The 15,310-nt window shown below is 34.7% G+C and overlaps 2 protein-coding genes across 3 annotated transcripts; one reads left to right on the top strand and one right to left on the bottom strand.

Annotated features, from left to right (window-relative positions):
• The first annotated feature begins 3,251 nt into the window (after positions 1-3,251).
• Positions 3,252-8,587, top strand: LOC132171391 (glycolate oxidase 1). Of its 2 annotated transcripts, none has more exons than XM_059582698.1 (12): positions 3,252-3,505; positions 4,330-4,503; positions 4,724-4,848; positions 5,548-5,594; positions 5,774-5,851; positions 6,342-6,466; positions 6,894-6,960; positions 7,066-7,128; positions 7,213-7,282; positions 7,402-7,502; positions 7,962-8,066; positions 8,241-8,587. In XM_059582698.1, exons 2-12 carry the CDS (start codon positions 4,367-4,369, stop codon positions 8,424-8,426), a joined length of 1,104 nt encoding a protein of 367 aa, XP_059438681.1. In that variant the 5' UTR covers positions 3,252-3,505; positions 4,330-4,366; the 3' UTR covers positions 8,427-8,587. The 2 variants fall into 2 exon arrangements, with proteins under 2 accessions (XP_059438681.1, XP_059438682.1); XM_059582699.1 differs by lacking the exon at positions 3,252-3,505 and adding an exon at positions 3,538-3,644.
• A 1,342-nt stretch (positions 8,588-9,929) lies between these two features.
• Positions 9,930-14,468, bottom strand: LOC132171171 (probable disease resistance protein At4g27220). The gene is made up of 2 exons (XM_059582416.1): positions 14,375-14,468; positions 9,930-13,439 (listed from the first exon to the last, which is right to left on the bottom strand). Exon 2 carries the CDS (start codon positions 13,432-13,434, stop codon positions 10,528-10,530), a length of 2,907 nt encoding a protein of 968 aa, XP_059438399.1. The 5' UTR covers positions 13,435-13,439; positions 14,375-14,468; the 3' UTR covers positions 9,930-10,527.
• Positions 14,469-15,310: the final 842 nt, after the last annotated feature.

Below are 15,310 nucleotides of genomic sequence, written 5' to 3'. Positions count from 1 at the left end.
TAGTTAATTGTGCACATATTGAACCTATTATTATTATTATTATTATTATTATTATTATTATTTTTGAATTGGGCATTGGACATTAGACATTACCTATAAATAATAACATAGTCTATACAATGTTAGTTATACACTTATATTATACCTTTAGATCTTAATTAGTTAATTGTACACACATTGAACCTATGATTATTATTAAATTTGCTTTAAATTATTTAGTACAATACATACATCATGCACCTAATGTTGGGTCCCATACAAAAAAGATAAAGTAAGCTTTTAGATAATATATGCAACATGCACCACATGAATCACCTGATCATGTTTCATCTAATTTCATTGATTTTTCAGAGAAATCCCTTAAACCAATATCTTATGGAACCATTAAAGAAAATAATGAGGGAGATGTACTTGTAGACATAATTGATGGCGGCTTAAGGCTTTCAAATCCCTTGACTTGTCTCTATCATATCTCACACAACAATGGAGTTATATATATTATAAAATTCAAAATTTTATCTTTGTCCATGGTAATAAAATAGTATTATATGTGACCAATAAACTGATCTTTATAAATAAGACTTAGCCCATACCAATTTAACACACGTGACATAACCAAAATACGTGCTTCTAGAAATGTGCTAATGACCAGGTCATGTTATTGTAATGATCACACTTAACGGGTCTTACTAATACCACTCATACTTTATTTAAACTGTAAGAAAGTAGGGAGTTTTTGGCTTCGAATCGATCAGAGTGACAGCAAAGCCAAGCCGTATAAAGGCGAGCAGCCCTTATAGCAATAGCAAATAGCCTACTTATAGTCCTATTTTTTCCTCTTTATTTGGGGACTTTAAAGGGACTTACAAGTTCATAAGATGACAATTTTTCATGTTTTCCGAAAATAGCAAGAAAACGGATGCTCGTTACTTGTTCTAATGCACAAAGACTTTCTAAAGAGTATGTGTGTGGTTTCTGAGCTAAGAGCGCTTGGAGTTTCAGTCACACTCCAATGTGACGTACAAAACTGGATTGTAGATATTAATCTATGAGCTGCTTTGTTAACCTCTCGACGAATATGACGTACAAAACTGGATTGTAGACAAATGATCATAACTGTTCTAATATCCTTGAGTTTGTCTATTGAGCAATCAAATGTACATTTTTACTATTTACATAAGGTTCCAAGTTACTGGTAATAATGAAAGTGATGGAATGACCCAAATTACACATATCATACGTTCAAGTACATCTTATGTTAATGCTTTTTTAAGAGGGTAGTATTTTTTTTTTTTAGCTTGAAAACGTTTCTGATGTGGCATAGAGTAATTTGTGAGTGTTTTATATTTAGATAGTTTGTATTGTAAAGCCAATTCAACAGCAGTTCTACAAATGTGGGCGACTTTGAATAAGTTGTTTGGGTAAGCTAGAAAATAGAATTAAATTACCCATTTGAGATGAATCTTTACTAAATTTTGATCAAATTGTAATTTTAAAAGACACGTCTCTTTTAAAAATATTAAAAAAAAAAATCATATTTACACAATTACACTCTAAAACCACCCAAGAAGACAATTTCTTATGAAGTTGTGATTGGATAGTTGTCAAGATTGAATTTTTTTTTTTTTTTTAATTCTGTAATTTTTTTTAACTATTTTATTAATTTGTACGTCTTCTTACTCATCTTATACCAAGATCATCATGAAGTTGAAATTTTACCATTTGAAAGAGTCAAGAAAAGTATTCTTCTTTTTGGGGTAAATTAAGAAAAGGAAATAGACCTTCCACTCCAATCCCAAATCAAAACACCTCCAAAAATCAACTTGCCTAATAAAAAAATAGAGGAAAAAAAAAAAAACCCAAAAGAGAAGAATTTGATTGGTGGAGAGTGTTGTCATGGACTGCAATCACAAACGAATAGAGATAAGAGTGTTGTTGATGAGCTAATACAATTATTACACGTGATTTACTTTTCTCCACATCAAATTGAATTTTCAGAGTTTGGATTCTCATTCCAAATCAGAAGGCTACATTCCCAAAGCCCACTCATCCACTAGCACGTGGGTGCACGAACCAATTGATATATATATAGTTTTTTTAATTGTTTAGATTTAATTTTACTTTTTTTTTTTTTAATTTTTTATAAAAAAATTAGATTCTTGAGAAAACCAATTTTTTTTATGACACCTAAATCAGATTGGTTCTCACAATTCAGACCTTAGAGAACTAGGCACTCTTTAATATGAATAAGACATCTCAACTAGAAACGCTAAAAAATAATATAATCATTCACACTAAATAATTTTTCTTCTCTGGATAAAATACTATACATCGATAAAACTACCGAAGCCACCGTTTTGATTGGTTTTAAAGACTCCGATGTTAAGGATTTGGTTGGGATTGAGATCCCCTCTAATTATTCAAAATTGGAGATTCTCATGTTATGAAATCATGACCTTTTATTTTAAATCAAATGGTCTATAAAATCATTTAAATCTCGGTAAAACAAATACCAGCATAAAATCAAAATTTAATGTCTCGATTATATAAAAGTAGCTGACATTTTATAGGCTATTGAATTTAAAATGAAAGGCAACGATTTTGTAATATGAAAATTTTTAATTTTGAATAATTGGAGGGGGTCTCCATCCATTCGGAAGTGAGTGTGAGGTTTGATGATGTGTGGCGGGCGTTCGGGTTAAAACGAATAAAAAATCAATGAAATTTATTTAAATTAAAGATATGTGCTTTTATCTTTTTTTTACTTGATGTGTCAAATTTCTATTAAAAGATCCGCGTCCCCATATAAAGGGCCCATATAAAGGGCTCTCATATATTTAATGTAATTTTATAAGATTACAAGTTTGATTTTAAAAAAATAAAATAAAATAAAAAATCGAGAAGAGTAATATATATTAGTTTCTTTATTTTATTATATTCCAATTTAATATAATATTTATGTTATCTTTGTATGATTTTGTAAGATATTGGTAAAAATCAATAAAATACATAAAAATGACTTTTCAGGTACACTATAAACCAAGGTAAACATTATCAAAGTAGTTTAATTGACTGGAGATCACGCCTCATTAGTTCAAATCTCTTTTTTCTTCTTGTGCGGACGTGTCATGCCACGTCGTCCCCGACGCTCTTCTGGGTTTCGTCTATATTTGAGGTTGAAGAGTGAAAAATGAAAATCAAGGAAATGCTCTCCACACAAAGTTTTACAATTCCATCGAAGCAGATTTGGTTGCAAATGCTAACCTTGGAAAGCCAATCCACATAACTGTCTTTTTCTCTCATCTCTTCCCTACTCTTTTTTGTCTTTACTCGCCGTTCTTCTATTTTTTTTTTCTCTTTCTTCTTCCTGCACTACATGTTTGTTTGCATTGCCTACACATTCATTCTCTCTCTGTCTCTGTCTGTCTCTCTCTAACGTTATCTGCAGCAGCTAGCTCTTCTCTTTAGAATCCTTCCATTCATTCATTCTTCTGAGGAGTCCAAGGTTTGTTCTTTGCTTCTCCTTTGCTCTGTCTTGAGTTTTCTTTCACTTGGGTTTTCACTGCATGATGCTTTCTTTGCGTTTATATGATTATTCCCATCTGGGTTTTGATCAGAATTATGATTGAGATGGAGTAGTCAAGGTTTTCTCTTCTTTTTTTTTTTTTTATTGAAACGGGTCGTGACTGATTTTTAAAACCAGTTTGCATTTTTGTTCATTTCTTCTAGTTTCTAGAGATTGCAAGTTGTCTGTTTGAGCTTTTTCCTGTGGTTGAATGATATCAGAATTTGTGGTTTTGCGTATATTAAGAATTTAAGACTTCAGTATCGGATTCCTTTCGGTTTATTTGGTTTTGGAGGAATTGATTATGTGCAGTTTAATTGGCTAATCAGTGTATTAGTCTATGGTATTAGTCTTATGGTGTAGCTTTAGGAGGATCCTGCTTTTCATGTTAGGGGGACTGATGATTGATGAATTTTGTAAAGGACAACTGTAAAATGGTGATGGAAACTCTTGAAGTGCTATTGGGACATAACCCTGTTTATCTGTGGAGTTGCCTGCATTACTTTTTGCAGAATTTGTTTTATTAATTTGACTATTAATGCCAGAATGTTCTTTAGAATCTAAAATTTGTAGATTTAGATATACTGCAGAATTTTATTTGATAGAAAGTGCTATCGCTCTCTAAGCATGTGCTTCTGACTTAATTATTTGCACATTAGCCCTGGAAGCCTTGATCAGGTTTTCTATGTTGTTGCTTCAATTCACTGGATTTGAAAAGAAATTTATTATGAGGTGTGACTTTTTCTTTTTAAAACCATTTTCAGGATATTCTGGGTATAGCATAAACAATCCTTTGGAAAGATGGAGATTACTAATGTTACCGAGTATGATGCAATTGCTAAGGAGAAATTGCCAAAGATGGTTTATGACTACTATGCATCAGGCGCAGAGGACCAATGGACTCTGAAGGAGAACCGAAATGCGTTCTCAAGGATTTTGTAAGCCATTCTCTTGACAGTGACCCCAAAAGTAGTTTCTTTTGGTCTAGTCTGTTGATTTCTTTTGTTTTTTGTTTTTTGTTTTTTTTTTCCTGAAAAGAAAATTGAGTTCATCCTTTTTCCAATTGTAGCTTGTGTTGCAAATTTTGTTATTTCTTTACCACAAGTTTGTTTTTGGGTCTCTTCACTCACAATTTATCTTTGTGTTTACTGAAAATAGGTTTCGGCCTCGGATTCTTATTGATGTAAGCAAGATAGACATGACTACAACTGTTTTGGGCTTCAAAATCTCAATGCCCATCATGATTGCTCCGACTGCCATGCAGAAGATGGCTCACCCTGAAGGTACATACCTGTGCCCCTCATAAGAGGTTGCAAAGAACTATATCCTGTACTTTACATCTCCAAAATTGCCTTTGCAAATTTGCTTTTAAGAAGAGGATCCTAATACAAATATAGCTTTTATCCTCTGTTGAAATCTTTTCTTTTCCTTTTCCTTTTAAATTTTGGTTGGTGATTGTTCCATTTGCCTAGCACATCGGTCTTATAATTACCATACTGCACCTCTTAGATACTAAATAGTTCCAAAGTTATGTGGTTTGCATTCATTGATTTGCAAAAGATGTGAAATAGGAAAAACTAAATAAATAAAGAAAACAGTTTTTCCCTAAATGAAATTAACGGTCCTATAATACAGTTGGAAGTTATTTCACTAATAGCTGCTTTTGATTATCTCTATTTGCCTACTATTGATCTCTAATTTCAAATAGAGGGTCAAAAGTGTTGTAAGGGGGGGGGTGGACATTTTCCATTGGAAGGGTGTAGCTGCGCTTTCTAGGAACTATTTTTTTTTTTTTTCCAAGTATAAAATGCATTGGAATTCTGAAGAGATTATAAAGATATTTCTCACATTGATATGGTTGGTTGATGTGTAACCTCCTTATTGTCTCTATTGACAAGTTTTTCTTTATAACTTTTGCCAAAAAAAAAGAAGAAAAAGAAAAAGGATCTTGGGCTGAACTGAATAAAGTATATCTCATGCAGGAGAGTATGCAACTGCAAGAGCAGCATCGGCAGCTGGCACTATTATGGTTTGGTTTCTCACCAAGTTTCTTCAATTTCTTTGTCTAAATTGAACCTACTCTTTTCTTGCAATTCCTTCATAGTTTTGTCTTTGATGTATTACTTATCAAAAGTTGTCTTTGATGTATTGATATCAATATTCTTACAAGTCTGTCATATTCAATTTGTGCCTGATTGGTTGTTTCAGACGCTGTCCTCTTGGGCTACTTCCAGTGTTGAAGAGGTCGCTTCAACAGGACCTGGCATTCGCTTTTTCCAACTCTATGTGAGTGAGAGATAATCCCTCACTTTTCTTGTTAATCCTTTTGCTAAAATCTCTACTTTTTCTCACTGTGATTGATCTTGGCCTCAACATCATAAAAGATTTATTATACAACCTAATAATTCAGAAAGCCAATTTAATGGCATATGAATAAATATAGAATAGTGCATGAATGCCCCCATATTCTCCCATCCACTCTGGGGCTGTTAACTTCTATCTTACTTGCCTATTGATATATATATATTTTTTTGAAAAAATGTTGTGAGTTATCTGTTTCTTTGCTGATACTTCCCTGTAAATTTCATAATGGTTTCAAAATACAAGCTCTCTATGTTCCAGTATAGTGGCCCCCTGGCTATATTTGAAGAGATCATGATGAAAATGCCTTTCTACTTTCTGCTTTTGAAGTCATCAGTGTTTATTAAGTCATGAAGTATATGAATTACGACAGGAATGTGGTGTATAAACATTGATTGCTCTGCTTATTCTTCAGGTGTATAAAGACAGGAATGTGGTTGCACAGCTTGTAAGGAGAGCTGAAAGGGCTGGTTTCAAGGCAATTGCCCTTACTGTGGACACTCCAAGGCTAGGCCGTAGGGAGGCTGATATCAAGAATCGGTAAGTGTTCATTCAAAAATACAATTGGAAAATAAAGAAATTGAAAACCGTTAAATCACCACTTCTCTCAAAAGCAAATTGATTGGAAATAGTGAATTTAATAATTTAATTAATATTTTAACTCTCTTCATATGTGGGTTCAAACTCTTCCTCATTAAGTGAGACCCAACTGAAAATGAGGATAAATTGTGAAGTTAAGATTCGAACTCAAGACTTCTGTTCTAATATCATGTTAAATCATCATTTATTCCAAAAGCTTAAGCTGAAAGAAAAAGTAAATTTAATTATTTAATTTATATTTTAACAAAAACAATTAAAAAAGTTAGTTAGCTTGTCCCATTATTTTTGAGACGATAACTAATTCTCCTGTTGAAGTTATATAAAAATTAAACCAGAAAATTAATTTTTTGATTGGACTCTTCTACAGATTTGTTTTGCCACCATTTTTGACTTTGAAAAACTTCGAGGGATTGGATCTTGGAAAGATGGATAAGGTTGGTGACCTATATGACTTTTTAATATCAAACAAATAATTTTCCTTGTATATACATTTTTACATATTTAACTTTTCCATGATCATAAATGGGGTTAACCTGCAGTCCAATGAATCTGGACTAGCTTCATATGTTGCTGGGCAAATTGACCGGTCTCTCAGCTGGAAGGTAAGATGACTGTTTATATGTAGGATTTCTTGAACTATCTGACACGAGTAATATTTTAAATAACTTCTCATTTATTTGGGACAGGATGTGAAGTGGCTTCAGACAATCACTCATTTACCAATTCTTGTGAAGGGTGTACTTACTGCTGAGGATAGTATGTAAACTCAACCCAAACCACCACCAACCCCACCCCACCCCCCAGAAGAAATAAAATTCTAGTAAAATTTTCCAACAATCTTCTAATTTTACCCCACCTCTTGTTCTACAATTCAGCAAGGCTAGCCATACAAGCTGGAGCTGCAGGAATCATCGTGTCCAATCATGGAGCTCGCCAACTTGATTATGTCCCTGCAACTATTTTGGCCTTGGAAGAGGTACCTTTTTTTTTTTTTCACCGGCATGCTTTTTCACCGTTTCAATTTTCCATCATGAGTTACAAACATATTTAATTATTAAGATTAGGTGATCCAGTTTTATGATGCTTAGTTCTTTAATTCAAAAATTGTTTTTAGATGTATTTCTCACGTGTGCCCTGAAGTTGAATGCTAGAATTGTAACATTTGCTTCCTTTATTGTCACTATCAAATGTTTTCCAAACTATTCATAAATCTATTAAGAGATTTTGTTGTTGTCACTGATTGGTAAGCTGTTGAAAACTTTTTGTTGTTTATATTTCTGAATTCTTTATCATTCTCCATGCTTAGTTTTTCGCTTCCCTTGATATTGTTTGCATGGCAATTTTTTTTTTTTTTTCTTCTTTTTTCTGAAGTTGCATTCATTTGAAGCTGAACTTTGTTGTGTTCTAATATTATGTTCTGATTGGGATGACATAGGTCGTCAAAGCTGCACAAGGCCGACTTCCTGTTTTTCTGGATGGTGGAGTCCGGCGAGGGACAGATGTCTTTAAAGCATTGGCTCTAGGAGCATCTGGCATATTTGTGAGTAAATAATAGCTTCATGGAAATAGCTACATATAATGATCAATGAGATTATTTTTAGAATTAAGTTTGGAAGCAGGTGAATTTGTCCTGGAAATTTGCTAGAATTAGTGATCTGAGAAATGGTCTTGCTTAGCTAATTGTCATCCATTTGATCATTGTATCCTATTTCAGATTGGAAGACCTGTGGTGTTCTCATTGGCCGCTGAAGGTGAGGCCGGTGTGCGAAAAGTACTTCAGATGCTTCGTGATGAGTTTGAATTAACCATGGCTTTAAGCGGTTGCCGCTCGCTCAAAGAGATTACCCGTGAGCACATTGCGACTGAGTGGGACCGTCCTCATATTGCACCCAGGTTGTAAGATGATGGTGCTGCTGGTGGGAGGAAAAGGTTTCAGAAACCTGATTGCATTAGAATAACTTACCCCACTTGTGGTTCAAAAGATATATTTGAAGAGTTCAAACTTCTGTAATGACAACTCTATGATGATTTTCATATATAGCTGAGCTACTTTTTTCATTCCCTGCATATTCTTTTAACCAGGATGCTGTGTTGAGTTATTATTGCACATAACTTCTGCTGAGATTATTTTACACTAGTGCAAACATTAAAGTTGCTGAATTGGGAATTTGAGACATGCTTTTGGAAAAAGCAAATGCTTTGTTTGGTTGCTAAGGAACTAATGATAATTAAAATATTTAGGGTATATTTAAATTATTGATCTTCATTGCAAGGAAATTGTGTTTTTCTCTGAAATATTGTTAGAAATTATATTTTTATCTAATAATGCTGAATTGGCAATTTCAACCAATTCTTGGATCAATCAATGTTAAAAGAAAAAATAATAAATAAATAAATCTAAAGATTGATTATGCTTACTACGTCAGCACTGTGAGATAAAATGTAATATATAGTATTACTCATTTCTTTGCATAGTGCGGGGGTTAGGGTTTAGCACACTTCATCTATATTCATCTTTTAGCCATGAGCATTTGTTTTAGCACGCTTCATCTATATTCATCTTTTAGCCATGAGCATTTGTTTCAGAAAACCAATCGTAGGACACTGGAAAAATAGAAACAGAAGAAACCGCTCGAGTGGACTTCGAGTGGTTCGAATACAGAACAGACATCTCAACTTTTGCTCGAGCAGAAATCTTACCTGCCAGCTGGGATTCACCTGCCAACAACACTGAAATGGAAAGCTGCACTCAAAAGGCAAGTCTATCCATTAATGGCAAGTTACCGTTACACAATCACTCCTGGAATGGCAAGTCTTGATAGATTAGAATATTGATGGAAACACTTGGTAAACTTTCCTACAATACTATAATCTGTAATAAATTGTAAAGATACATTTAATATTATATATACATATGAGTACTGAGGGAAAATAATTCAATGTGTTCCAACACCATTAACAAGGTTTCTAAAACCCTTTTGAGCATTCATCTTTTTTTCACTTCTTTTTCTTGTGTGATCAAATTGACAAAAAAAATAACTTTGTCGATATTCACCAACGTGTAAGTTCTAAGCACTAAAGTCATTAACGTAATTTGCATTCAATGATGCTAACATTTACATGAACACTTCAGAAGTTTACGACATAACTCTTGTGATGAATAAAATGACTCCAATTTGATGAAATCAACAATCATTTAAGTCTTCTTTATGTCTTTACATCAAGAGGGGACAATTTTAGCATAAAGTTGCTTCCTTTTAGTCAGTCGTGCCTACATGGTTTGTTTTCAATTGAAAGAAGCAAGCAGAACCCGACCAACTGTTTTATTTCATTTTCAAAATTCAGTATGCATCAAATGTTAAATTTACTTGTAATATGAAGAATGGTGATTACCCATATAAGATATCAGATTTCATATTCAAATATCAAACTGCATATGTATACTTTTCTTTAAACAGATAGAAGTTTCATATTAAAGAAATGAGAAATAGACTAATTGCCCAAAAGGAACCTTCATCCTACAAATTTTAACTGTAATAGGTCAGACTTCAAACCTTCACCTTTAGAGAGACACCAGTATCCTTGCATAACCCTATGTATCATCCCTGCAGCCCAGCAATCCAACAAAGATTGTCAGCCTACAGACCTTGAAAACCCTGACTTGCAAGTAAAAATAGTACACTACTAGTACTACCATGCTTGCTTTTCTTCAAGTGCAATCTAACAAGAATACCATGAGATCTCCCTTTTGTGAAGAAAATGAGTGGTGAAATGCAATCTAGCATTGTCTTCCAAATTAGGCTGTGATGGTCTTGGTGGGGTGACCGAGGAGCATTGGAGAGTTGCTTGTTGATAGAGGCAGTCTCAAACTCACCTGGAAAGTCTGAAGCCATAGCATTTGAGAGATTCACAATGCTGCTTTGCCATGAATCAACCTCAAGTCATTGTTGAATGCAACTTGCATATTCATCAAAAAGCCTGACGATAGGCTGCCTTGTGAATCATTTATCTTCAACGAAGAAGGGTTGCAAAAGATTCTTACAGCCAGTCTCATCCCAGTACAACTCATCCCACCACTTTTGGCTTCCTCCAATGCGTTTGAGGGAGAACGGTAAGTTGTCCATTGAAAACGGCAGCTTCTTTAGCTTCTCACAGTCCCATACATCAATGGATTTTAATGAATTACAAACTGGTAACCTTTTAGAGATGGTTTTCAATTCAGGTAAAGAAGATAAGTATATGACACGTAGCCTTGGAATCATTATAGGAGGAAAGACATTGTTATTTACTCCACCGGTTTCCTCCCCTTCTATTATGTCCTCTACTGAATGACAATTCCACACCTCAACCTCTTCAAGATTTTGCAGGCTCTGTAACAATCCAAATGTGAATATGTACTTGAGTCTATTGCAATTATGAATATGCAGAGTCTTTAACTTTGAGAATAGACTATCAACCACAGTTCCATTACAAATTGCCTTTAGGTTAAGCAGCTTTCGAAGGATCAATTTCTCCAGGAGAGGAAAATAATTTTCATCTGCCATTATGATGTACTCTAACCCACTACAACTGGAGATGTAACACTCTTTAAGATTATCCAAGTTCGATATGCTTGACAGTTTGGATAGAATATCAATGTCATGACAACCCTGTAATGCCAACTCTTGAGTGTTGTCTGGGAGCTCGATTGAACTCCCATTTGTAATGATGTTACAGCCTTGAACTGCTACACTACAATTTCCTTTGGAAATAGGTAAAAGGCCTGACAAAAGTCCTATTCCAATGCGGTAGCTTTTCAGCACCCGCCAGTGTCCAGATTTCACGTAGTTGTTGAAGCTGTATCGATCCTCAAAGGAAAGGCCCAGATTAGTTAGTTGTGAGGAGTTTGTGATTTCTGCAAAATCTGCTCCTTCCCCTTTTCCTTGTGTACTCAATGACCATCTCCATTTGCTTTTAAACATTGATAGGTTTTCTAGATGGGACATGTTTTGAATAACCCCTGCAGGAAACATCTTTAATTCTTCCGTATATGAAAGATCAAGACGCCTGAGATATACCAAGCCTTCAATACCACATGGCAACCATTTGATTAGAGTAGATGAAAGGTCCAACACCCTCAGCTCTTTAAGGGCTGCTAGTGAAGGTAACTCTTCAATCTCACAAAGACGTAATAGGAGTCCACGGAGATTCCGTAAGCAGGAAAGTGTAACTGGAAGTGACTTAATTTTGGAATCAGATAGATCAAGTACTCTGAGGTTATGCATTTTCAAAAAGAATGAATCAGGTATGCTCTCCAAGAGGGGGTTCTGTTGCAGGAGCAAAGTTGATAAATTCATGCTAGTTGGATGATCTGGAAGAGCCTCAATGTTATTTTCCATTAGGGAGACCCTTTCTACATCTTCCATCCATGTCGTTGGCAATGTTTTCAATCCAACACCAGCTTTGACCATAAACCGCGGACTCTCCCTTGTGATTCTAATTGCTAAATCCCTCACCAGATCATGCATTCTCACATACCCTGTCCCAATACCCTCCAGCAGGCAAGCGTCTTTGAGTTCCTTAAGCAATGCATGCCCTTTGTTGATCTCATGCTCCCTATCCCATACTTCATCTATCAAACCCTCTAAAATCCAGTACTCGATCAGCTCTTCAACATCAATTTTGTATTTCTCAGGATACAATGCACAGTACAAAAAGCAAGCCTGAACCTTATCATTTTTTAAGTGGTTAAAGCTAAATTTCAGACGTGCAAAAACATCTTCTTCCATGCCTTCAATTTCTGCTCTTGTGCTTTTCAATTCTTCCAATGCATTCTTCCAAGCTCTCACATCATTGGTTCTCCTCATGGCTCGTCCCACGGTAATAATTGCAAGTGGCAAGCGACCACATTCATCAATAATCAGCTTTGCAATGGATTCTATTGTAGGAGAAAGAAATTCATCCATACATGCTTTATCAATGAACAAATTCCAGGCTTCTTGCTCAGAAAATACATCCACTTTAATTTCCTTATGTGTCTCCATGCCCCGACAGACTTCCATGAGTCGAGTAATGAATACTAACTTACAACCATTATCTTTATTTGGTTGTGGAATCCCCACCTCTTCTAAGGTAAACTTACTCCATAAATCATCTATGATTAGCGTAAATTTTTTCATTCTCTGCAAGTGCTCAAATAATATGGTTGATCTCCTAATCACATTTTCTTCGTAAGAGAGATCCAAGTGTACTGCTTTTGCTATGTCAATTTGTAATTTTCCCAAGTCAAACACTTTTGATGCAGTCACCCAAATAACATTATCAAATGTCTGGGCTTCATTGAGTAGATTATTGATATGTATCATGATAGTTGTCTTTCCAACGCCACCCATTCCATAGACACCTATCTTATTGATATTGACATCAATCAGACATTCCCAAATCTCATGCAGAACCTTCCTCGGTATTGTTTGACCTATTATTCCTGTTGTTGGCAGAAATTTTCCCCCATTTGGCAATAAATCAATGAATAAGCCATTTGGAAATACTCCCGTTCCTTGAAGCTCAGCCACGTCTTTAATCTTTTTTACAAGACGTTTTCCTAACTTATAACGCAAACAACAATTAGGAAGACAGCCGTTCATGCATCTTCCTTTAATGCTGATTTCATTTTCTAAGCTACTCACATCATTATTTGCTTTTTCCACATGTTTGAGCCACAATTGTGCCTCACTTTTTGGCTTCTTATTCAAGTAGGCTATTCCCCTATCCATCTCCATTTTAATGTCATTTGCTCGACCATTTAGTACTTCCAAATTGACATGAAGTGCCTCTAGGCGTTTCTGAACATTTCTCAAATAATAGAACGGTTTGGCAAGGGGCGCCCATGATAAATTAAGTAGCGAAATGATTGTCCCGCCAATATCCATGGTCACTGCTTGAAGTAAAATGGGGAAAGAGAGTGAGTGACAAGGAGGAAGGAACAAAAAAGAATCAATGTCACAAACTTGTGATCAAGCCGAAAACAAAAACAAAAGAAAATAGCTGTGTATGACAGTAACAGATCTCACAAATTTTGATGTTTATGATGTAAACAATGTAATCTTATTCTAAAAAATATGCTTTTTAAATTCTATAATTTCAAGTAGTTTGTGTGGAATCTTTCAAGGAAATGCTACTCTAGGTAAAGAGGTAGTAAAGAAGTTCCCTAATGGATCACCCCTTACACTTTATGGTACTCAAGTCTCAAGAGTGGAGTTCCTCAAACCTGAAGGCCCCACTAAAGAGAAGGATGAGCATTGCATCCATTAGCAGATAAGGTAACAGACTAGGAGACCCAATCCTAAATACCAGAACTTATGGGAGAATCACAAGATAAAGTTTGGTTAACTTAATTGTTGGGCTTGGTTATCTTAATCCTTGGTTGTTATCTTTGGGTTGTTTTGTTAACTGTTATTGTTTAAATTCAAATAAGCTAGCATCATCAGCATCATTGTTATCCCTTAGATTTCAAATAGGCAGTAGAATAATTGACCATGTGATCTTTCTAACAAAAGGGGTCAATTAAGTCTAGGAGAGTTCATTGAGGAATTTTATCGAACAGAATCAATCAACAGATTGTATGCTGTGAACTCCTACCCTAAGTGTAGAACCATTTTCAATCCAACCATTACCCTTTTTGAAACCACAACCAATCTCAATCAAACTAACATCAACTATAACCTATCAGTTTCCAACCTAAGAGATATTCAATATCCATCCCAAAAAGGAAGGCTCTGAAACTATCATGGCAACTTGATTAGACATGATATTGCTGATATCAATAACAAAGAAGATATAGATAGATGGTAAAGGACAAAGGGATCTTACCAAAGATCTTGCAAGTTAGAATGAAATGCAGATCTGCTTCCAAGTTGTCAGCAGACAGCAACAGTTGACTTTGCCTAAACACCAAGAAGGTGAAGGGGAGTTGTCATTACTGGAAGTTAGTTGAAACAGCTTCTACTATGCACATTTTGGCATATTGAGTTGGGTTTATGCATTGACTTTGGGCTGAATTTTGGGCCAAGATGTTTATGAATAAACATCTGAATTTTGGGCTGAATAAACATCTTGGCCCAAGATGTTTATGAATAAAACCCCAAAAATGTACATAGGATCCATTTACTTTGTTGATCAAATTCCTCTCTCTCTCTCTCTCTCTCTCTCTCTCGTTTGTGTTTATATAGACTTTTCTTTTCTTTTCCTTCTAAACCATATATTTGATAGGAAAAAGTATACCTACGTCTTTTAAACTACCACCTCATTGTCAATATCTCTCTAAACTATTAATTGTGTCAATGGCTCTCCTAAACTACCAAACAACGTCAATGTTCCTTCAATGAAAAAAATATCCTTCATAAAATTATTAAAAAAAAAAAAAATCTAGGGAAAATTATACTTTACCCCCAAACTTTGGGGGATTTTCAATTCGACCTTCAATGTTTCAATTTTTGCAATGCACCCCCCAAACTTCCAAATTTTTGCAATTCGACTAATTTTATTCAAAAATTCTCATATTGCCCCTAATTTTTTATTTTTTATTAAAAAAAAAAAAAATTGGGTGTGCAAAAATGGCCAGATGGCGTAGCCACCCAGAATTTAAAAAAAAAAAATAAAAAATAAAAAAATTAGGAGCAATATAGAAATTTTGAGATAAAATTGGTTGAATTGCAAAAATTTGGAAGTTTGGGGGTTGCATTGCAAAAATTGAAACATTGGAGGTCGAATTAAAAATCGCCCCAAAGTTCGGGGGTAAAGTATACT

This window comes from Corylus avellana, chromosome ca2, assembly GCF_901000735.1.
Source record: "Corylus avellana chromosome ca2, CavTom2PMs-1.0".
Lineage (NCBI taxonomy): Eukaryota > Viridiplantae > Streptophyta > Magnoliopsida > Fagales > Betulaceae > Corylus > Corylus avellana.
Note: the sequence above shows the minus strand (reverse complement) of the source record. Positions and strands in the feature narration are given on the sequence as shown.